Source organism: Hermetia illucens, chromosome 4 (genome assembly GCF_905115235.1).
Source record: "Hermetia illucens chromosome 4, iHerIll2.2.curated.20191125, whole genome shotgun sequence".
In the NCBI taxonomy this organism is placed as follows: Eukaryota; Metazoa; Arthropoda; class Insecta; order Diptera; family Stratiomyidae; genus Hermetia; species Hermetia illucens.
The window spans coordinates 116668398-116693636 of NC_051852.1; the positions used below are offsets into that span (position 1 = coordinate 116668398).

Genomic DNA, 25239 nt, shown 5'->3' on the forward strand with positions numbered 1-25239 from the left:
ATGATCATCATCATCAACAACATCGCGAAGATGATGACGACGAACACGATGATGATGATCATCATCATGCTGATGATGGTCTCGTGCGTTCCTCCACATTCTAATGGCACAAAATACCTGTGTGCTATGCTAGTACACACCTGAGGAAGAAGAAGTTATGATAAGAGGAAGAAGATGATGATGGCAAAGAAGAAGAATAACTTCCAGGTGAGCTTGGTGGGGGAATTTCCTTTTAAGTTAAACACTGGAATCAGGTTCAACCATTTTTGTTCGTGAACTTGACTTTAGAACAACTTCTTTAAACGATCGGTGATTTTCTTCACTTCTTGAAGTTAGCGTTGTTCTTTGTTTGTACGTTTGCTCGAGGTTCTTTCGTTGCTCGCGGTGTGGTTACTAAAAACCAACCGTCCGTCTTCAAATCGTTCTCAGTGTTCTGTGATCAGTTCTTCAAGAAAGAAGAAAGTGTCGTCCGAAGACAAAAAGACTCTCAGCAACATACCCTCGATCGAATCCAAGTGACAAAAAATATCCTATTGCGGTGAAAACTGTGTAGAACGTACAAAAAGTCTCATTCTTTGCGGTTGTCCTTTTTAGTTCAATCGGGTGTTGACTTTATCGCGGTTTATTTGTTTGTTTGAATAGGCGACGAAATCAACGGAAAAATAGACTCGTAGAAATGGCAAAACTTGTTCTTGTGTTCTGTTGTGCCGTGCTGGCTTGTGTTGCAGGTTGGTAAAAAGATTGTTGTTTCTTTTCTCAAAAGTATGATGACAATGTTTGGAAAAAAATTGAAAAAAGGATATCTATTAGAATGTGAAGGGAAAAAATACATAAATTCTGGAAGTGTTGATGATGGCGGGAAGATAACAGAAAGGTCCGAGTGGACACTCTTGAATCAATTCATAAAGTTGAAATCAGATAAATATGAGGGTCATGTTGAAGGATTTGTTTGGTTTTGTTGGGAAGAGGTTTTCAGGTGTGCTAACCTAATATGTATACAAACCCTTGAATGAAATTTCCAAAGAGCTAATGATGCCGAGCGGTCGACTAGCTTGTACATTCATATTTAGCTAAAAATGGTAAAATGCAGAGAATTTCTCTCTACATCTCAATGGAGATACTAGATTATGGTTCAAGAACCTCAAGTGAAACATGAAAATGAACTTCGTATTGAACTGCATTTAAGCGATTTTTTATTCATTTCCCTGCCTTTCCACATCTAGGGTAAATGAACTGATTACCAGCTTACCATTTTCACTCACTTTTCTACTCTACAGGGGACGTTGTGAAACTTTTGCTGGTTACACAGCATTTTTAGGCTCTAGGGATGAGTGAAGATTATCTTAAAAGTTTCTTATTGTGCAATATTTATTCCCCATCGTGTAAGACATCAACTATTTTCAGTTATTCTAAAATGCTGAAATAAGCAATGGAAATGAGTTTCCAATGTAATGTACATTGAAACTGATGGGTGTTTAGAGCTGTTCATTTCTTTGCTTCAAATTCGGAATATTCATGTTTTTCTTATATTATACCGTGAACAGTTAGAATCCAATAAATCTTCTTTTATTTGCCTACAACAGATACTTTCCCTTTGGTATTGACGTTGCTGATCGTAGCAAGTGTATTTATGTTTGCGCCAAACATGAATTGCAGTTCTGAATTAAACTGTTTTGTAAATCTAAACCATCTTAAAATTATCACGACCAGAGGTAGGCCATGATTTTTCAATTCCTTTGTGATCAGAACGTATAACATTGACAAAGCGGTTTTAGATATGGAATGAGATTCTAATATGTCCTTACCACTTTTTCGGAAGAACTGCCTTCCAAAAACAAATATTGATGGCTTTGTTTTTGTGTTTATACTCACATACGAAACATACTTTCAGAATAAATTCTTCCACATGCCCAACGGCTACCTACTTGGTCTTAATTCTCTCTAAAACTTTTCCTTAATAGTGATCCGTTTTTAAGTTAACAGAAACCTACTGATGAATGCCTCGAAAATCCGATCATCTTGATTTTCAATAATAATAATTCTAGAATATTGCATTCAGCAAATTTTGCGCGCCTAGATCACTATTTACAAGCTTTCTTACCGACCTCAATTTTATAAAGTTAGCCGCTTAAATCTTTTGTTTGAATTCAATTTCAATCTGCCTCTTTGAAGTTGGTTTACGTTAATCATGTTTAAGTACAATTCTAAGTTTTAGCTGAAGTAAGCGTTGAAGAAATCCAGTCTCGGCGGATGTTTCTATCACTTACGAAGCTTGTTACTGGGTTCATTACTTTTGGGTATTATTTATGGTCGTTTGTGGTTGGCGGGATGATGAATGTGACAAAAAGACGAATGATTTGGAAATCAACAGTGAGCGTTTGGGAGAACAATAGAATTTGATTATTGAAGATATGCGCCGTTTGAATATTTATCACAAAATCAATTGGCTGCATATTGAATATTACTTGTTACCTGTTGTTGGGTTGAAATTCTCTAAAGAGACCTTGAGCTTGGTTATATAGGAAACACCACGGTTAAATTATTTCAATTGAAGTTTACGCTACCTATCCTTCGTGGTTAGCGAAATAACGCTCTTAATTAGGAATTCTTAACGTGTAAATGAAAAATTTTCGAACTTTACTGAAATTAATTCGTTTAGCTTTGCTTTTGCTTATAGCTACACGCAAAAATAGCATATTAATAAACTGTAAAGAAGTGGGAGAAGCCCGATGTATGCTCATATTCAACTTGTGTAATATTTTCAGCCTCCCTTTCCTTTGATGCGACGGTATACAGTACTGAAATTAGAATTTGAATCAATAGCTACATTCGGGATATGATAGAATAGTTTCCACTTGCGACTGTGTAAAGGATATTTTCAACAAAAGAATTATTCGGGCGTCCAACTTTTCTAAAAATAAAGGCTTAACTACCATTATCTGTTCTGTAAGAAAACAGACTTACTTGTGGTGTTTAGTGCACCTAAGAACAACAGTGAGTAAAATTATCAATGGTAAAAACTAATTTCTATGAACGCGTTACTACTGTCAGCATTTTCTTCTGTTCCCAACTATTCGAAGCCTCGTATCAAATCATTTTAAAAGACTTGGTGCAAGGTGCTTACCAAAAATCGTTTTTTTTTTAGAGTTTTACGGACGTTTTTCCGATGAGTTTTGAGTTTTCTTCATAAGTTTATTGAAAGAACATAATACCTTCTTGCTTCTTAATTATGGCAACTTAGCTCAGTTTGATACGATTCAATTCTGTGTGATAATTCTAAATTATGTCTGGGTAAGAAATACAATTAATAGCACACTTTGTGGTGAGCGCATTCAATATTACACTATTTATTAACGCGACTTTAGGTATGTATTGACCGAAGTTCTTGTTGCGAAAAAAGTAATGCCTTTCTACTCCATAAAAGTTTTAACGTTTAAAGTTGTAGGCATTTAGACGGTTGAAAATGATTGCCAACTGAGGACACTGAAGTGTATTATAAATCAAACCAATGAAAATCAAAGATTAGCCCACTTTCAAAGTAGATTGTATAACCGACAAAACTATTTTCCTCGTTTATGGCACCCTATTATTAGCTAGCCTCTGGAGGAATATGCAAGCAACATATATTACTTTCGATCCTTACCATCATGGTATACCACTAAGAAAGTATTGCAATATTATTTCTGACGGATGCACCAGAACAGGGAGTAAGTAACAACAAATGTATCACTTTGGTGATGAGTGACGTGGTTTTATCAGTTCGCGGTTCACAATGAAAAATTACGTAATTGAAAGCCTTCAAACTATGAAGTCTTATTAGAGATTCATGGGATTCATAAATTGTTGATGTCCTCCTTGTAAGAATTCGGATATTGCAGAAAGGCTTCTTGTTGACGGAGTCCTTCTCGTTGGGTCTATAGTCTGTTTTGTCTTCTTCATGTACTGCTTCCAAAATCTGGGTTCTTCGATTGCATTTTCTAATTCCTGAATCCCAGGAGTAATGCGGTATGTTCGAATGTTGAATTCATGTTGGTTTTCCTTCTCATTTTTGTCCTTCAGGTTTTTTCTCGGATACTGATTTAGATATTCGAGTAATGCTCATATGTTGCACTTGGCCAGCCCATCGAATATTTCCATTTTGAAGAAATTGGTGACTTCCAGTTCATTACATATTTTGTGGTTACACCAGATCTGCCATCGGTCTCGATTGCGCTGCAATCCAATAATTATTCTTCCAACTCTTCTTTCAAAGGCATTCAATACTTTCTCAGATACTTATTTGAGGGTCCACGTTTTGCATCCAAAGCATAACGCATGTCTTGCAATTGATTTGTAGACGCAAAGCTTCGTATTCCTGTATATGCAACTAGCATTTAAAATTACCAGGATGAATCAAGGTTACCAGGACGGAATAGAATACTTTATATACGGACTAGATCGATCTCTTACTCTTGTCAAGCTCGTTGAAACTCCTTACCAATTACATATCGAAGAGTAAATAAAGCTGCCTACTTTTTCTATAGTATATTTGTCTGAGGGGCGTCAATTTTCCGGTTTCCTTTATTATTTTTGTTTTGCTTACATAGATTCAAAAGCCAACTTCGTCAGCTTTTGGTCAAGGTATGTAAAAATCTCTTTCGCAGACATGGATGACCGCAATATAATGTTAATGTTGTCCGTGTAGGTCACTATTTGGTTAGACCTGTAGAACAGCGCACCTTTGAGATTTACGGTTAACTTCTGTGTAACATTCACTAGTGCCGAAATGAATCAAAGTGAGGCCAAACCATAACTCTGCTTGAGTCAATTCTGCTGGTTAGCGATCTACCATACATGGTGATTCAATTTATATTGCCAAGTCCTTGGCATTTCTGAACATTCTTTATCAAGACACGAAGTAAGGATTTAAGTTGCCTATTCATTTTGCAGGCTATCCGTGCTTATTCAGGCCGTGAAATTATAGTTACATAACACTTTCACTAAAAGCGATGCATGCTTCCAATAATGTAAAAAATTGAACGAAATTGAAGAAGAATTTTCTGCTTTTGGCTAAAATTTATGTTTTTATGGAACCTTTCCTTTTTGGGTCAGCCTGTCAGAAGTTATGTACTGATGTACCTTATTGCGCACACCGTTTGTTTGATGTACTTCGTGAATGATTTTCTTTCCTTGTTCAATTCTTTGTATAGCCTTCCACACAATCTTGCCTTTCTCATCATTTTGCCCACCCTTTCCCAATAAGACACCTCAATTTCATTTTCATCACACTCAATACTGCGTGGAGAAATAAGCCGACAACAGCAGATGAACACCAACAATTATGACAAACCGGATTCAAATAAATCTGAAATAAAGAAATAGAGCGGTTGATGTTCAATTGAATCGAATGAAATTCCGTATTTGGGGAAATAAACCTATTTATTACGTACTCTTCCGTATTTTTCGCTGCGTTTAGATGAACCACAGTCTCTTGTTCATTATAAATTATCGTAGCTATCTAGAATTATTTCAAATAATTAAGGCTTATTTTTGCCTTTCGGCAGAAGTGGTTCCCGAAATATCGGTATTTGTAAGTATAATAAATAATTCTAGCGAAAAGCAAAAACAAGTCCTAATTAGATATCTAAAACTGTCGCGAGCTGAAATTGTTATGTTTGGCGTATCTTCCGTTTTATTTGTTTCATGATGATGCCTTTCGGAATCTACTCTTTTATTTCGGCATCTAGGATATATGTGTATACTTTTTACCTACTTATATCCTTCCTTTAAGAGAGATATTTCCCTTATACGGGTCGCAGTATTGTGTACCGCCATTTCCTTGTTGAACTCATGATTGGTGGTTCAGTGTCATAGTGACGTTACGAGTTTTTTTTCTAAAGACATCGTATTCCACTTGCCTATATTCAATGCCTTTGAGCAGAAAGTCCTCATAAAATTGTTAGACCCCGCGAGAGAGGTTCACTTATGGCCAATATCGGGCAGATGGATTGCAAAAGAATTTCCAGCCCTTTACTGAAATGGAGGGTGAACGCAAATGAGCCCCACGAAAACTCCGAAACAGATAGGAAAACTCCACGAGCAATATTGGCCATCCACTATTCGACTCAATCAATTGATGAAAATAGTCATGTGACTAAAAGGAATGCAGTCAAAAAATGGAGAGGCCAGTCATTTGTGTGCTTTCTTTCGACCTAAATTTCAAGTTACTCGCTCAAATCTTTTGTTTGAATTCGATTTCAATCTTCTTCCTACGTTAATTATATTTGAGCATAATTCAAATTTTTGGCCAGCTGAAGTTAAATAGTATAATTTATAGAAATTTTAAAATCCAGGAACGGTAATTCAACCTCTTTTCCAAAGAATATTCACAGGAGGTGTTTTTCGTGTCAAAATTTGTTTTCACACAAAACACTTTTAAAAAAATATCATCATTTATTCAAAATTAGGAGCTTTGATCTTTATTACATTTTTTAATTTGCTTTCGAAAATAAGTAAGCATTGTCCTATATTACTACTTCGTAAACTTGTTCCAGGTATAGATCAAAGTCATTTTCATTGTGTCGAATCTAGTGTTTCAGGATGTTGAGATCTTTTAATCTATAACGAATCATGCTGTGTATTCAATTCCATTCAAATTAACCAAGTTTAAAGTCCAAACGCCTTTCCCCCAAAGACCGGCGATTGCCATTCAGTCCCAATAATCGGGACCCAATTCTGTTATAAAAGAAGAAAGAGGTGGTTCAATACCGCTCCATTATCGGTAATTAGTAGCACTGAATTTGCAATTTAGCTCGATAAACACCAGTGGAGTCTCACCGGTGTTACAAATCTTAGCCCAGTGGCCAGTCAAAATATTTGTTAGTATTTCTGAAACATTTGGCTTTAGCCGCAACACTATGAAAGTCTGCACTGCAAATATTGCAACTAAGAAGGCGTACCCTCCTTCTGATGATCTTGTTGACCGCTTCTTTCTGAGCGCAAGATTTCAGGTTCTTTTTGCGCAATGAGACAAATTCCGGTAAAGGCTGACTTCCACCATTATAAAAGTTAAAAATTGGAAAGGTCTAGGCAACTGTATCGAGCAATTGCATCGAGTTTTCTTCTACATTCTAAGAAGTAAGATTTCAAGGACGTCGAAACAATTTCGTAAGAAAAAACTTCTCTGAGCTATACCTAACTAACCTGGTAGTGAAACTAACTGTGAGATTTGTGAAATGTTTAAGCATTTAACATTTTTACATTTGTGAATATAAAAAGGGGTCACTTTTACAGTATTTTAGCAAAACTAGTACCCTGATTAGTAAAAGCCTCTATTTTAGTTGCAGCCATTATGTTTCGAAAGGGTTTCGTTTCTATTGTGGCCGAAACCCAAACCAATCATTGCAAACATTGCAAACTGATCTATCTTTTCTTTTGTCTTTTTTAAGGATGGAGGGAGGGAATATCTATGAAAACACTTTTCGAAAAATTAATATGAACGCAATCCTTCACCTAAGCAAATTAGCTAATCGAATATCTGTGGCTTTCAGGAGAAGGCACAATTCATTCTTGTCAGATAGAATTGACTTAACTTATCTGCAGACATAAGGAAAGATTTTTTCTCACATATAATGAATAGCTTGGAATGGAATAATTCATGTGTGCACAGTTCCTTTCAGTTTCATTATAGTAGTTGTGCATGCGTCAATTTAAATATCTAAGCTGGTGGCTCGGTTTTGTTGCAAATTTTAATTTTCCTTTCAATGTAAATAATACACAATAAGCTAGTGTCTCACAAGACTTTAGATAATGCAATGCACCTTTCAAGTTTTGTTCAAGCTTTCAAAATATTTTCATTTTCACTGGTTTCCAGGTCATATGCATTTTTCAAGTGCTCACAATTGTGCATTAAATAATAAAAGCATCTTATTCAAGGCACACTTCTTTGGAATTTTTCCTTGGTTTCACACAACCTGTGCCACATTCTTCTATTGCTTCCACTACAAAATGTTTTCATTTAATTACTTGAAATAAAAGAATTGCTTTCTTGGTCGATTTTACGCAAGCCGCAAGTAGAGTTAACGGTATCGAACTTGTCTTAATTTTGCCTCTAGCTACCATTCCTTGTAGAAGATATTTCTTGCAACGTTCGCCTAAGAATTCATAACCACAAGAAGCTGACATCTATTACATCAAACCTTTCATCTTCATTATTTTACTATGGGCAGACTTCTAGCATTTCACACCCAAGATTCAATCTAAACATTATGCAAAAAGGCTGTTGTGGTACACCCAGTAATCGATAATTTTATCGGTTACCATCTACTTTGTCTCACTGACTATAGATATTAGATACTTTATTACAGGCTGAATAGATGTCATTCATCGGCTTCTTTTCCTGGTTGTTCTTTATTTTAATGGTTCTGGATAGAGAGGAACGTCATGCATGCAAGTTTTCTGCTACAACGTTAGCAGCATCGCGTAAGAACATTTACTCATGTGCTTTCAGTGGATGCGGTTGATGCATGCGGTCAATCAACCGCTTAGTAATATGCACGCTAAGAATGCAGCACTACTAGCAACATATAGAATACTACCGTTGCGTTCTAGCAGATAGTGAGGTAACATAATCGCTCGGAGACAGGTGATTGGGATGGGCTTGGTTACTGCTGCTTAGCTGGAACTTAGCCACATAATTCTGTCAGGTGGCAATGGCATGGAAATGATACATTTTTATTTCTTCATTAAGAGCATTTTCACGGTAAGCGCCCTGAAAACAGGTGTTCTGGATTCTTATATGTTTAAGAGCACCTGCACATGGTAGACTGGGTTTTGGTCTTGCGAAAATAAATTGTAGAATATTTTCACTATATATGAATGAATGTATGAATTATCGATATTGTTGATCCAATTCAATCTGCTGACTGATTTGATTTACTTGGATACTTCAGCTGGCTTTTGTACTAATTCAGTCGTATTGCTCCAACGCAGAATCCTAAGGAACAATATGTTTATCCATTACCTGCAGATCATTTCAATAATAATAATAATCGTTGGCGCAACAATCCATGTTGGATCAGGGCCTTGAAGTGTGTTAGAGCACTTCATTCAAGACCTGCAGTGACATTTTTACTTTTGTTTAAAACTAAGATATGGAACCTAATACTACTTCCAAGGGGATATTGTTCCTTAGACTATTATCTGGAGTAAATGGAGGGAAGGGGCTCGGCCATTTGTAGATAAAGTGAAGATAAAGTTGGTGCAATCCTGCAGTTTGTAAGCATTATAAACAGCTTCCTTAGTTTTAAGACAAAGATACTTTGGACGTGTCTTCTGAAGCGACGAACCTCGCAGATAGGAAACAGTTGTTTTGAGGGATAATAGAATAAGTTTAACATCCCGAAGGAATGAACTTTTGAAAATTCTAACAAAGAAAACTATTGCATCTGAACTCGTCTAATTTTCTATAATCTAAGGTTGATTTTATAAAAATGATATCATCAAAATCTCTACTTTGACGATTATAACACTTTTTTAATCGAGTACGCAAATTGTAAAAAACTTTCAGAAAAATTTCTCTTGGAAAGAAGTGAAGTGAACCCATAGAAAGAAGTCTGCTGGCTCCTCGGTACACGGGATCAGATTTGAAAAAACATATCCTTTATCACACACTTGCTCCTATTTTAACGTTGACACGTGGGTCTATTCTGCTGGAACTAAACATTTCATTGTAGTCTTGCGAATTCGTAGCTACAACATCCATCAGCATAGTCAAATACCGGTCTGAATTGTCGGTTATGGTTCAGGCGCGATTAGTTGCGAAAATAAACGGTCTTACAGGGCGATACCAGCCCAAGCCGTAACCACGATTTTCCTAGACGCCCGCACTTCTCCTCTACTTTTCTACGCCAAGTACTCAGATGTACATGTGGAGGTCGAAAATTTGAATTTGCCGAAGAGGTTCTAGATTCACCTAGATCCGCTCAAACTTGCTGAATGGTTTCCTTTTTGCGACTTTGAAGTATGTATATCCTGTTCTTGGGCACTCGCTTATATGTCAAAGTTCGAAAAGCAAAGGGGTAGGCAGCGTATCCGTAAAACTTATAGAAATAAGGATTCCTTCGTGAAAACGGTCAGGTATGATCCTCGGTTTTTTATAGACCCGACCCGGGCTTGAGGTTAAGAAAAATATTATCTGGTTCTTAGGTCAACTCGTCTAAGATCCCAAAAGTACATATCACAATAATTAAATTTTGGTGAAAACTTTTACCAATGCACTTAGTATAAGGAGACATTTTTTCTTAAGACCAAGATGCGTTCTTAATTTTTATTTCATCAGACCAGTGGAAGCTTCATCGTCTTGTGGTTTTAATTCTTGATATCTTGTTTTTGAACCTAAATCAAATCAAAGTGTCTTTCAACCTTAATTCAAGTTTCTTCCGGGCTGATTATTTCCCATCAGTTTCATGCACGGGTTTTAATTGATTTCCGGCCAAATTGATTCTCGGTTTGTTCCAATTTTCAACGAAATTGTGTCAAATAAATTGAGAGCAGAAAACCCGCTAATAAGAAAAGTATAAATAAATCGTAGTTTCGCATGCTTGCACCCAACATACCTACTCCATATTCACAACCATGTGCAAACAGCAATTTTTCACTCTTCAGCTAATAAACCAGCCACCAGCATGAAGATACTTCCCTACCTTCAACTTTGTTGCAAATGGATCTATAAATAATTAAGAATGGATGAACGGAAATAGTTATTTCCTTGCGGGTCAGAACACTGAACCGCCGAGAAGTCAACTGCCCATGCCATGTAAAATGTAATCATCATTATTCCTACGATTACCGCAACACCACCATTTTAACTTGACAATTAGAAAGGTGTTAAAGAAAAGTTGAAAATGTGACTAGTGTTTTAAATAGATGCGATGATTAATGGGGAACATTGCATTGTCGAGTTAATTAACCTTTAAGCGATGTGGATAAAAATAGAAAAAGGGAAAATTGAATTTCAAAGAAGTGTTAAGTTAATTTATGGGGGCTTTGAATACGGCAGGTTTGTTCCTTCGTGTTGGATAGGTTGGATGGAATTTGATTTATTCTTTGCTTTCAGAACTTCGGAAAAATAAGCCTAGTCGAAGTCAGATAAAGATAATGTCGTAGGTATTAAAGACAAGGAGATATTAAAATGACTCATTAGCACCCAGCGTACATTGTTGGGAAGACATGACCGCTTTTATTGTTACAATACTGGGGCTCATCTTAAGATATTGCGAGTAATCGAGCGCTTATCCATAAATTTTATTACTTCATTTGCTTATGCTTCGTTTCTTTGACGATTCAGAAGTAGGTTGATTGCTTATTATGAGTCTCATTGACTGAATGTTCCGCTATCCTTTTTCTTACTTTATTGGCTTGCTGGCTGCAGTTGTTGCTGATTATAAAGTCATGTTGATTGAGACTGTTGGTGGCCGAAGCATTAACCCCATATTTATTTACTCGTATACTTCATTGTTGATATGTAGTGATAATGCTAACTTAATGCTGATAGCAGAGTTTATATCTTCACATGAGGGAAGTTTGATTAACGGGTTATCTTTCATGGAGCTTATGGACAAGGTTCAATCTTTTGGACCACCGGTTAAACTTTAATATTGCCATGTGCCCTTCAGGACTGCTTTGTGTTCGTAGCAATGAAATAAATTGATCCGTGATGCATTAGACACTTATTTTTTGGACCCAGCTGTGTACGTTTAACACAACTAATAATTTTGGTCGAAAAGGGGTGCTCGGAAGCATTGGTGGTTGATATGAAAGTTTTCAAAGCTATTAGATAGTGGAGTGAAAATAGATCTTACTTCCGACTTGAACTCAAGGTAGCGATCACGAGAGGAATTCAGTGAATATTTTTTTTTCAAGTTCTTAACTGGACGGAATAGGTGTGATCCACATGGTCAACAACTAGGTATTCCCAGACATTGAATACTGTGTGAAGGTGGATATCTTCGAATAACAATGGTTGAAGCTATTTTGGCGGCATCAATGCGTGAAGCGATATTATACTCATCAGCAGCTTCAGTAAAACCAACGCTACTCAATAAATAAATTATTGGAGGCTTCGTACATTCGACTTGTTAACATTGAAAAGATGTATGTAGGATATGTATTTGATAAACCCGCCTAATGTGAAACCTGGTTCGATTTGGATTGAAAATCCAGAAAATCTTTTGCCTATCTACTTATTGTTTAACCGCTCTATACTGAATTGAACTGAACTTTTCATACATGTGTTAAGACTGAGATATAATGTAATCTTCATGAACTCCACTGCGGAGATCCCTTTTGACCTCACGCTAATCCAACACATGATACTTTGCGCCCTGGTATATTGGTTATTCCGAGTTTGTATAGGGCCTTCCATATTTGATTACCAATACATTTGATATATATGTAGTTTGACCCAATCGATTGGTACATCTAAAGGATCGGATATTGCTTACGTGAGAATACCCTGTCTAGACGCTTATTCTCATACCAATTATCCTGTAACCCTTCATTGATCATTTTAGAGGATTTTCATGGTACAATGAGTTAAGGTTTTGAAAACACCACTCTTCTGCGTTGGATGATGTTTGGAAGCAGCGTTTGGTTGCCGATTAGTGTGGGACGACATCAACGAGAGAAATGGTTGAAGAAAATTATACTATCCACCCAAACAAAATCAAGAAAAAATTATGATTAGCGCAAATTTCTAACTCATACTTTACGCGGAAAGAATAGCACTCAACACTCGGATGATTTCCTCTGCGATGGTGCTTAACCAGGCTTTTGGCGCCCCGTGGTTTTAACTTTCTATAAATTTGATTGAATTTTATTGGACCGCAATTTACAGCGATATAATTTGCATTTTACAGTTGGTATTGAACCGAGCTTACGACCAGATTCAGGGGCATTTCTCATTTGTGGGCTTTGGGGAGATTATACAAATTTAGGAAGAAAAGAAATGGTTTCGGGTTTACTTGATGACGAAGCCTTTTCTGAGAAATCAGTTAGTTTATTTTCATAGTCCTCCTTATCGAGCACTTCGACTGTGCTGCTTTTGTTAACTCCTACAGTTTCAATTAACGCCTCAAATGTCTTGGTTTCCAATTTAGTCAAATTGAGAACATTTATCGACACCTTTTTATAATTTCCTTGATGCCATGGCAGTTTTCCCAGGCTTAGATAATTTCAGTTCAATAGCTTGAAGTAAATCTTAATTGTTAAAAAATTAAAGCTCTTACAAGGAATAGAGTCGACATGAATCAGGGGCGTTGATTAGGTATTTTCAACTTCGTAAAATACTTGACGATACAAAAAGCCACCGATAGTTTTGTCCAGCACAGAGGAAATTTATTAGACGCTATCTTACCTCTGGCCTGGGAACAATGGGCTGAAAACGGTGTTTGCTCCACAGACACAATGAGCCTGAAACATTTCAAGGATTTATAAACCGCCTAGTTTGTACCTTCACCACCTTCGCTTGATAATAGGCTTAACCAATGAGGAAACAACTGTCTCTCACTTTTTGGCCTATTTACCCCGGATTTTGGGCAAAACATCCTTTTGGGTTTTGTCGGAAGGAGTTAAATATGTCCCGATTTAGTAATGATGACGTTGGTGAGATCCCATTAATAAACCTCAAAATCTCAATTGCATGATAGTGAGTTAAATTTAATTTCCCTTCAGTGGACAGAGCTTCTCTCATACCAGTATTTCGGCACTTTAAGCATGGTTCAATCATGTTAGTCATGAATTTATCAAATTTCTGCTGGTTCATTCGAAGATAACTGTATTAATCATCTATCATCTTTCGCGAACAAGATTTGAGATAATGTTTCTAATTAAATTTTGGGTAGTAGTGCTTTATACTAGGTTGGCTATCAGTCTTTTTAAGTTGATAGGAAATCATGTTAGTTTAACGTCCTCTCAAAATTTAAGCTCCTATCAGTGTAATAAGGCACATAAACATTCGTGCAGGAGTCAGGGCTCGATCAAAGTTGAAAGAGCGACAAACAGTCCGTCTCGTCATTGCATCATCCATAGGTTTGACATTTTTTCGGTTACTTGGAAAGCTTAGGATTTATTTGTAATTCCATATCAAATTATAACTCATTAATTGGTGAAAGTCTAAAGTGTGATTTGCCTTGCGTGGAGGTTTGTCCCATAATTTCAATTGAAATTACGAGGAGTTCCTCGTAGATATGCCAACTTTATTTTGGAACAGATTTTATTATCATTTAATTTGTAATTTTGACGGTACTTTCAATTTTTTTGCTATGAAACGAAGATTGGGGTGAGCACCATTTTTGGATTTAGGAGTGATTTTCTGATTTTATTTCGTAGAATTGCACATTATCTGTTAATCTCCGCGATTGCGCATAAACTGTTTGTTAATAAAGTACATATTTGCCGTTTAGTTTCTTTTCAGCCATCCCCCACCCCCACCTATAATTAGTTGCAGATAACCCTCTTCCAACTGGCACTAGTTTTCCTAATCAGCCTTCTCTCAAGCTCAGGCTTTGTGCTCGTTCTTAATCCTTACTTTGTTCAACTTAAAATTTGCCTGATCCTAAAATCTTTGTAATGGATTACACATATGAGAGTATACCAATACAGTAAATACAAACATTTATAAGCATTCGATTCCATCCATAAGAAAGGACCATATATAAGTGGCATATTCTAAGCTCCTTCCTTCGAATGATGGATCTTCTTGTTTCCCACTTACTCCTGTGGAATATACCAGTAGTTTATTCATTTTTTTTCTTCCTATTTGTTTGTTTATCACAGAGTTGTACTTCAGTTTAATTAAAAACATTGTGAATATGTCCAAATGAGTCCGCAGAAACGGATGAATACAAAGATAAATACTAACAACTATCAATAAATCAGGATCGAGACCAGAGACGCTAACTCGAGGGACTGACTAGCCATTGTATGATGATTGGGGATATTCAGTCCCTGAAATCTGTTAGTTTTCTTGAATGGTGCTCTGTATTTCAGTTCGATGAATGAATATCATAGAATGATCAATGATCCACCCTTCACTATCTGAACTATTAACTTTTGGCTAATTAATATGACTCCTCCTTTCTAGTGTCTAATTAAATCACTCAGAGCGTATGCTGTAGATACTTCCATAAAAAGATTAATCATTTCCCGGCGCTACAGTTCATTGTGATTGACCATTCAGAAAATTGCTCCATTGGCTATGGTCTGCGTCTATCCTATTGTCTCTCTGCACAACGACAACTCCCTTAGGTAGAAGAGCCATGTCATTCAAGAAAGTTCCACTGAGTCCAAGAATATTTTATGTTAATTATTGTTCATCGGAGCAGAACTTCTTTGAACTTCCGTAAATTAACGTTTTGCATTCTATTCTATCTATTCTATCCAGAAGCGTGAAATCTATTACTATCCCGTTCAAATTGGATAACCGTTCAAATTTTATGAAATAACCTGACCGCTTAGTTAACTCCATTCCCAAAATGAAGACTATCCATCAAATTAAACAATAATTATGACAAAAGTGTTATTGACCTGATCATCAGAGTCGACAGCCGACTAGTCGTTACTAACTCGAGAAGGCCTCCCCAACGTGACTTCCTCCTCTTCCGATTTAATTATTCTTAATACTTTGCGTGAATACTGAATAGATGGCTGCTACTACTCGCATTCCATTAATGGTTTTTCTAGCGTTAGCACATGTGCGTAACATTTGTTACTCATATCAGCCGGGGGCATGCCCATATGCTGGTGCATGCAATGCTTACATTTACGAGGATGATATGGTCAACGGTTTACATACTACCGGGATCAGCAATGCGACCGGTGCATGCCAAAAGGGCACTTTTCACCCAGGTTGACTGAAAATCAATGAACGTTTCATGAGAACAGACTTGAATTCTTCATTCGCATCAGAAGATTCTTCCCCATCACTCCAGCATCAAGCTTTCTCCATTCTTATTGTAAACGTCTACCATTAGGTAATTATTATTGCTGTGCATTTCATTTAAAGTAATAATTTTACTTCATTTTGATTGACTTGTTTGCTAAGACGACTTGAAAGGGGTCTGACAGCTGAGTAACGTAGGATTGACTGTTGGAATGAATGGGGCTCCGATTAGTCATATGAAGGAACTCAAGACGAAATTATTGCGTTGTACCACAAGGCACCATTGTAGGCGTGACAGAAATGTATGAAATTGCATAGCCTCATACTTCCCGATGGTTATGTTACAGACTCGGTGCAGAAGTCCAAAGGTATCTGAGAAATCATAATAATTACATGTGCAATTTCATGGTTTGTTATTTCTTCAAAGAGTCTGCAATGATGATTTTGCATGGCTGTTTCGTATTATTGGTTGTTCGTGATGGGTTTGAATGCAAGGTGTTTCGGAATGCTTTATTCTGATTCTGAGAAATAGGGGGTGGTAGGGGAAAGCAGAGGCAAGCTTTATGAGGCATCTGTGAAAAAATGTTCTCATTGAAAATTCTCAATCTTGAAATAGGTGCAATTACTGTAGGTAATTTAGTAACGCATTCCTTGATAGTATGGTAAAATGTCGTGGCTAAGAAAAAACAGCGAGGGAAACCTATTAGACTGAAGAGCACAACCAATTTATATATAATATTCTAAGACTAAATGCGGTAAAAACTTCTTTCAAATAGGGAAGTGGAAAATATATAGATCACCATGTTTTCGTGATATCTCTCCTTCTAACCTCGAAGTCGGCGAAACCCCGGTGCGACAGCTTATTGTGATCATGGATCTGTAATTTTGATAAATTTTGGAAAAAATTGAACTTGTGGGTCAATTAAATGCTGTTGGAAATATGATAGCCCTTGTAAGCTAAAGTTACCTATAATAAGGATTTGAAGTTATTCTGAGAAGGATTAGTGGAGTGAGGGACTAGTTGACATGACAAAGATTTTTTCAGAAATTTTCGCATTTCTTTTGGTATCTTTATTTTTTGAATATCTTCTTTAGCACAATCAATATCTCTCTCTTTGGGAGGTTATATTTGCTAAGAGAGCGCTATTCTATAATATATTAGCAATATATCCAGTCATGTTTTTGTTGACTGCATAATTTATGCCTTTTTTTCTCTATTACATAGAGTAAAGGATCTTTTCGAATTCCTGTTTTCAAGCCAGTTCAACATTATCTTGAATCGTTTTGAGTTTTCAAGCTCATCTGAATTATGCTTTATGGTATACGTGTTCGGTTATGGATTTATGATTTGTTGCTGGATAGCTCTTGGTTTACAATTCGCTCTGGGCAGAGCATCGTGAATAGGGTTTTAGGAATTTGTTGACCAATACTCGTGATAAAAAGACTGCCTTCAATTTCAAGTAAAACATCTTTTCTTGATTCGTATAGTTTCGGCGAAGTTTGAAGGTTTTCTGAGAAAAAACCCGCCAGCTCTTAACGCAAAAATTCCTTTCGAATTTGCGTATCCTATGTCAACTATGAAGAAATTTATATTTTTAGGTTTTTATTAAATTCAAGGATAAAATTTTAATTTTGATCTTGTTAGATGAAACACGAAATTTTTTTTTTTTTTGTTGAATTTACTTTATGAATGTAATGGCCTCAAGAGAATGTTTCGAAATATTTGGCCTTCGAACGCAACTTTTAATTTAGGGCGGGGCCGTAGATAGGAAATTCGGGCCCGGATGAAAATTACGTGCAAAAATTGGTCTATGGTCCCCAAAAAAAGTCCGAACCAGGCGGGGGTCCCCCCTTTCCACCTTCCTCTCACCAAACCTGGATTAAGGAGTAAATCTGGTGAATAAGATGGGCAGAAAAACAATTTGAGTAGTGATTTGTAGATTAAACATTGTTTTTTTCCCTAGGGGTGGTTCTTTTCCGCAATTTTCATTCCTCAACTTGTCAACAATAATTCTTATGTAGGATACAAGTACTTGTCTACTGGTTTTCAATCTTGCGAGGTAATCGATTAAGATAACTCCATGGCTAATCTAGAAAAGGGACGTCATCAGTTTCCCAACCAAAGACACATATTTTCCCTTTTTGGGGGGAAGAGTTCCTCTATTGTTGCTTACAGTTTAGCCGGTCTTATTACTGGATTACTATGTTGTATCTAAGCTGATTGCATAACATTGAAATATTTTTAGGAGGTTTAAAAATATTAAAGTTAGTTAAGGCCACAGTGAGGCAATGTACAAAATTCCAGGCTTTAGCTTGAAAAAGTAGTTATTAACTGTCTTGGTTTTTATGTTATTGCATATCACTTGTTTGGTTGCTACATAATAATAGTGATACTAACGGACCCAGGCCTCTCTCCACCCTTGACAAAAGAAAACTAACCAAGCCTTCTCTATGGAGCAAATTACGTGTACCAGTGCTTGCATTAAAATTCTCAACTCGCAAGAATTTGATTCCCACATTTTTTAAGACTCCTCATGTTCCTAGAAAGCTGTTCTAAAATCAATTATATCTTCGTCGTATAGTATGAAGAACGCCAAAAATTTGCGCTAAACTTTTCAAAATATTTTATCTAATATGTCATACTACTGCTTCGTATTGAAGTGTATGTCGTCTAGCCTCTGCTCTTTTCAAGCAGAAAAAGATGGTGATCACTTGGGGTGAGGTCAGAGGCATGCCCAATCGAATGTTTCCTTAAATTTTTTCATCTTTATAGCAGAATCAGGGCGAGAATTGTCACGCATTTGACAGCATCACAGAAGGTTTTCCTCTCAAACAGTTTAAATTTTTTGCAGAATAAATAGTCTGAGATATTCCGAATGACGGTAATCATAATTTCCAATGCAGAATATTAAAGTCTCACTATTTTGCACTTGTACTTTTTTAAGGCATTTTCCTTACTATGCTTTGATGTTTTGTTTCAGAATTTGTATGGTAGATAAATTCCAAAAAAGCAAAATATTTTACGCTGATTCCGTTGAAGAAGGCGTTTGTAAAAATTATTGAGTAGGAAGACTTATATTTTCAAAGCCTCTGCCCCAGCCGTTGATTCTAAAGTTTACCATTTTCAAAGTCGGAATAATGGGATAACCAGATTCTACCAAAAACAATCGCCCATTATGCTATCTTTCTAAACGTTATGCCATTCTGCTGTATTATTAAGTTCAACTATGTTATTAGTGCCAGAAATTGGCAAAGTCTTCACAATGTAAGTTAGACAAAAAAACAAGCACACATATAAATTCAAGATGTGCCCAATTCAATAATTTTTAAAATGATTGGAGTTTTTAGTTTTAAAAGCAGGTGATTAATAAAAAAAAATATTAAAATGCTGTCAAAATTTGAAACATGATCATAATGTTACCATTAGGAAGTTTCTCCTGAACAGAGTGAAGTTGCTCATATAAAGCGTCCTTTTCCCCTGTATCGAAAATCTCCGGTGGAGCTTAGCACTGCCCAACTGTGTTAACCTTCAAAAATCTTGTAACAAGCTGGTTAGCGGGTGCGCCTTTCAGTAGCGGTCAGCATCAATTCATTGCCGAATTTGCATCTGCTACCACAAGGCTTTTCAAAGTGCGGAAGCACAATGCTGCAAAGGGGAGTCACCATCTCACTTCGCTTAAGCTCACAATGTCCAGCCTAAATCCAATGTGATTCTGGCGCAATTTGCGCAACTGTTATGAAGTCAGTTGATATTCATTGCGATGCTGATGTTTTTTCTGAAATTGTTATGTTGCTAGCGCAGCAATTTCTATCCGTTTTAGCAAAAAAGCAAGCAAGATCAGGGGTTTGATTGATCATAATAGATTCAAAATCGTAACAGTACACTAGCAGGCAATGTAGTTAATACTGCCCTTGCCCATTATTATTACCTTCATAGCGGAGTCCACTGGTATCCGACATTCAATCACCAACCAAATCCCTCGATAACCAGTAAAATTTGAACCTCGACTGTTGCGACGGCTTAGTACTCAAAGCCGTTTAACGGATGCTTTGGGGCCAAATTCCGAAATTTGGAGAAAAAATAAGTCTCAGAATTTAACCCCATGCTCAGATTGCGTATCAGAATATAATTATAAACTCTTTTCTAGTTGGCAATTTTCTGAAACAGGGATTTGTTACATTACTCAACCATTTTATAAAAAAATAACAGACTATTCACCTATGTGAATAGATATCGGAGCGCTTTCAAATTAAGTACAGTATTTCTTTAAGATACCTCGAAAAAGTATGCACCTGCAGGGGGTTGATATCCAATCACCTAATAAGTTGGTTCAGCTTTTCTCTTTTGATTATAATGGAACATTATCCAATTTAGTCACGGCAATCTGTACAGACTGGAAAAACCAGAAGAAGAAGCTAAATGATTTCATTTATATTTTTCAATACTCAATTGCAACCACATTTACCAAAAGCCAATATAGAAGTTTAATCCGGTTGAAATTATGAGATTCTCTGTACAGCAAACACTGGTAAATAGGTATCATTAGGAGAAGTTCCCATATCTTATAAAATTCCAATGGATTCCATTAGCCATGCAGAAAAGAAATATTCCCTGACTTAATCATAAAGAATAACATTAAGTCATTGCAAGCCCGACCAAACATACATTACCCTGTTCCACGTCCATGGAAATATCCTTCGTATTCATCTATGCATCGCAGAAATTTATCGGTCATTGTCAATCGTCTAGACATGAGTTGCCTTTAGACATGATTTTACTTAACCTTAAGTACCTGTTTCTTCAGACTAAGATAGAAGATGTGGATACCACCAGGAACTGGAATAGATAAATGTTCTCAACATTGCAACGGCCATTCCATTTTTTTGCATCTTTGTGACTTTAGAAGCATTCACTGCTCTTTCTATGCTTACCATTATATCAAGAAGATCTTGGCCTGTCAAAAACATGTGTGGCCTTAGAACACCGCTTGATGGTGCTTCAAAGATTTACTAAAGATCTTCTCGCTCAAGACATTCTGGAGGTGGCTGAGATGAATTCAGTATCAGCATTGAAAATGTCGGCTTTAGCCTGTACCTGACTTGAATAAGAAGATGATTTTCGTTTGCCAGAGATCGTTTTATCTATGCATATACTCATAGATGAGATATAGATGCTGCAAAGTATAAAAACTAAAGGTAACGGCTTGATCCATAGGAGTCTGGTTGGCGCACACTAAACAGCGCCCAGAGGATCTCAGGTTTCCATTTGTGCAATCGCAGCCTTAACCCTTTCAACGATAACAAAATGAAAGACGCGAGATTATTTGTAAATTCTCTGATGAAATATTTCTTACTGACTCTGCCGATGTGATATGAGAATGGAGATAAAAGATTGCAAAAGGATTTATTCCCAGCAGGGTCTTCTTTAGATTCCTGCTACTTAGCAGCCATCTGACTGGATCGAGTCGGCTCTTGATGAGGGTTAACTCCGTTCTAAGGAACATTCCTGTGAAGATGCTCAACGGATTTTATCATAATCTAAAAAACATTTTATTTTATTCTTCATTTTGTTGCAAAATGGAGGACTGACTTGGAAAAAGTAAAAAGATGGTTGTTTCTCATAAAGGAAACAACTGTTGCCCGCACTCCACCCAGTCTGGTAAATTAGAAACGTAGGTTGTTCTCGGCACCAGTCTCCTTTGGTTGATCGTTTTGGAATACTTAAATCGCGTCGGATCTCTACTCTTATGGTTGCAGGCCGCTTTGTATGCTAACAGCCCTTCTGGATTAACTTCCTTCGGGATGGAGGAGTGAAAAATGGAACATAACGTAGTTTGTGTACGGAATACATAATGAATTTTGGCCAAGGGAGAACAGGTTCGAAACTGAAATCGATCTTGATTTTGAGTGGAATATAAAGAAACAAAAAATGTATTTATATGGCCATGTTAGGAATTTAAGGGCAGATGGTTGAATACTCATCAAGGTCACGTAGAAGAGTTTTAACATAATGATTACCATATTTGGTTGGATGGACTTTTGTGGTCGATGAATGATTGGGTGTGCATATGTGAAATATATGGCTATAAAGGATACTTTTAGTCGCCTTGGAAATTTCTGAAAAAATGCAAAGCATAAATCATGGATTGTAGGTTGAATGGCTCATTTTCTGAGTAATGTATTCAAAAAGTTTTATTGGCGACAACTTTTTCTCTTACTGTTAATGTTTCGTTCTGCCTAGTTATGGATATATGTACTTATGCCAGTTATTACAATGTGTGTTTGGAGAAATTTAGGACATTTTATATCACCAGATAATGCAGCAGCACCCTAAACGGAAATAATGTGTTCTTAATTATGCTATTCATATAACATGGATAGTCGATTTTGCCTAACGAGTTCGCAGGGTAACATTCGAAAGTAAACATATGTTCATAAGGGAGGGGGCGGAGATATCGTGGGTTGAATATGAACTCGTCTGGTTAATAAATACTTTACATTTTTCAAAAAAACTTATCAATAGCAACCAAAAATACTCCTCGGCATGTCCTTTAAGGAAGTTTTTTGAATATGGGACATCGATAGCTTGCGATTCGAACTCGGAGCCTTCACATCACATAAAATCCTCCTTCTTCTTCGAGTCGGGACAGACCATTTTATGCCTTGACTTCCTTCAATATTTGCCTGCAACTGTCCTCGTCTACCTATTGATCGCGTCATCCAATTTCTTACATCTAATAGTAGCTCACCGCACCAAAACGTATTAAAATATACTGTCCACACCGTTTCGAAACTGTTCAAACCATATAGTCAAGCATAGTTATAGATTGCCCTTCTTACTATCTTTCTCTCATGGTTTTGTAAACCTTACCTTCTGTTCCCTTCTTTAGTGTTCAGCACTTAGTTGGGAGATTTTCTGGTGGGATATCATGACTAGATTTCCTAAGTTTTTGTGTTGGGTCTAAAGACCTACTCCCTGTCTGTTTCGTTAATGCTTTGTTTGGTTAGCTTGGTCCTGACTGGGCAGGCTAGGTGGGTGGATAGATCCGCTAAGTTGAGTTCTAGATTTCAAAGGAAAAAAGTCAAGTGAAAATCCATTTAATTTTTTAAAACTTCATTTTAAATGATTCTGCCCTTCAATTTCGCGACCATTGTGACATTGTGCAAGGTGTAAAGACATCCAAGGCCAATAAGATTCTGACACAGGTAAAGGAGTTTGGCGAGGTGTCACCCAACCAACTCAGTTATTGCAACTCGACCAGAGAGGTCGGATCGTTTAGATAGTGCTTGTCACTTCTCTTGGTCGTAACGTTGATCTGAAAGTCGAAACATCGATCTCTCATTTCAGACATGCTAAGTATGCCACTAATCCATAGCAACATCCTCATCTTCATAATCGCGAGTGCCTATTTAAAACTGACAGTATCACATTAGGTGTAAGAACTTCCTATTTGGGTACCAGTACCACACCAGGATCAGATATTAAAAATAAACAAAATCTGTAACATGCTTCAATTGCCGTTTTTGGTAATTGGCGAATTTGGAAACAGCTGCAGACGCTTTGTCTTTAGTCAAAAAGATTTATAGACCAATAGGACATTATAGTTAAGGATGCCAAAACAGGGGAGAGACGCCTCCTCAAGATATGTGGCACTGGAAATGTCTATTGAGGAAACAGTGTTTATCGCAGATTTTCCCTCTCGGGTTTTATGGTGGTGCCGTTCCAACGCACGGAATCAAGGATACATGAACATCTTGCTAATGGCATGAGGGGGATTGAAGTGTTGAAAATACCACCTCCCACATTCCCGAGCCTGGTTAAAATAGAGGCGTGGAAACGCTAGTTCCTCCCTCAGTCCTCGAGGTTGATTATCAACCCTGGTAATCACTTGGACATATTCTGTTCAAACAGGGTCGACATATAGTGATGTCTTGTGCAAGGTTCCTGACCAAGTAATTCGGATGTAGTTTTAGAGAATATGTCGTCTTTTATAAATAAAATTTTCATGTTCCGCTGAATAACTTACTGGAGTATTTGCTAACCCATTCTGCGGGCGTAATTATTTTTAATATATTAAACTGCACTTTTTTGGGAATTTCAATATGAGAAGTGCTCATATCTAAATGGAATACTTCCTGGTTCGAGACAGATGTTAGATTTCCAAGGTAACATTTGAGATACTAATTTTCCTCCAGTTCTCCATACTTTTCGTGCCTCCCAACAAGCTTCTACCAGATTCTTTTCTTGATGTGATCAACCAGAACATTTAAGATGCATGAAAAGTGATCGCTATGAGTGCCACCTGGTTACTTTTTAAGGAGGTTAGGGTATCCAGACATTCTCTTCTTTTAAAATGTGATTTTTCTTTCACTGGTGAGAGGGGAGAGATATCTTGGGAGAGATATTTGTAAACTAACTACGATCTTAGAAAGGCTACTAGACCCAAGGCTGCAAGAGGAACTCATCCAAATTAATGTAAATAACTATGAATAACCGAAGATTGTTTGACTCCACGAAAATGATTGTTATCCACACGGTACGATATTTTCCACAATTTGGCTAGATATGAAATGAATCGTACCGTCGACGTCTGGTCAAACTGCGCCTTTTGGAACTTTACACTACGTCTGATTGACTTTTCATTTCATGTGATCAAATCAAATCAAATTTGGTCTTATTTTAAACCATTCTTAATATTTCGATGAAGTCACAGTGACAGGAGTGAATCTAGGGATAATAGGACTATCGAGCTCGAGTTGAATGTGTACCAGGAGGTGATCCAAAATTATCGGCAATTTATGAATCAAAGGAAAACAAATCAATTTTCATTTCACCCACTCGTCTATGCACTGCTAGTCCACCAAAAGGATGGCATTTTTTTAGCTCTCTCATCACATACGGTTTTTAGCAACACTCAAACGGTTGTTGACCTTTCTTCATGTCAAAATTGTAGACCCACGTCTCATCACTAGTAGTTATGCGACTCATAAATCGCTTCAGATATCATGTCATCGGCAACCGTCTTTCGATATTTTTTTGTACAAGATTCAGGACCGCTGGGACGAGCTGGGATGCGGCACGTTTCATACGCAAAATTTCCACAACGGTGTGGGGTAAGGAGTTAACTAGTAATTTTTTTTTGGCTGGTATGACGATTTTCGAGCACCATTTCTTTCACCTTTTTAACGTTTTCGTCAGTATTTGGCGAGAATGGCCAGAGTTTTCGATACTGATGACGTATTGGCGCTAAAACTTTGCCATCCATAGAATCAAAAATGCCCTGTCCTTTTTATCACAGGGTATTCGTCGGTGCGGGTGA

General features: G+C 36.9%; 1 protein-coding gene across 3 annotated transcripts in view; it reads left to right on the forward strand.

The window, feature by feature from the left end:
• Window positions 1-266: 266 nt before the first annotated feature.
• The window catches only part of LOC119655117 (histone H3.v1), a 28495-nt gene continuing 3522 nt past the window's right edge, over window positions 267-25239 (forward strand). For all 3 annotated transcript variants that reach the window (XR_005249880.1, XM_038060839.1, XM_038060841.1), the window contains exon 1: window positions 267-728. Coding sequence is in view for 2 of the 3 variants with exons in the window: in XM_038060839.1 (XP_037916767.1) it covers window positions 677-728 (52 nt within the window). In the remaining variant the exon portion in view is untranslated. The remainder of the gene's footprint in view (window positions 729-25239) is intronic.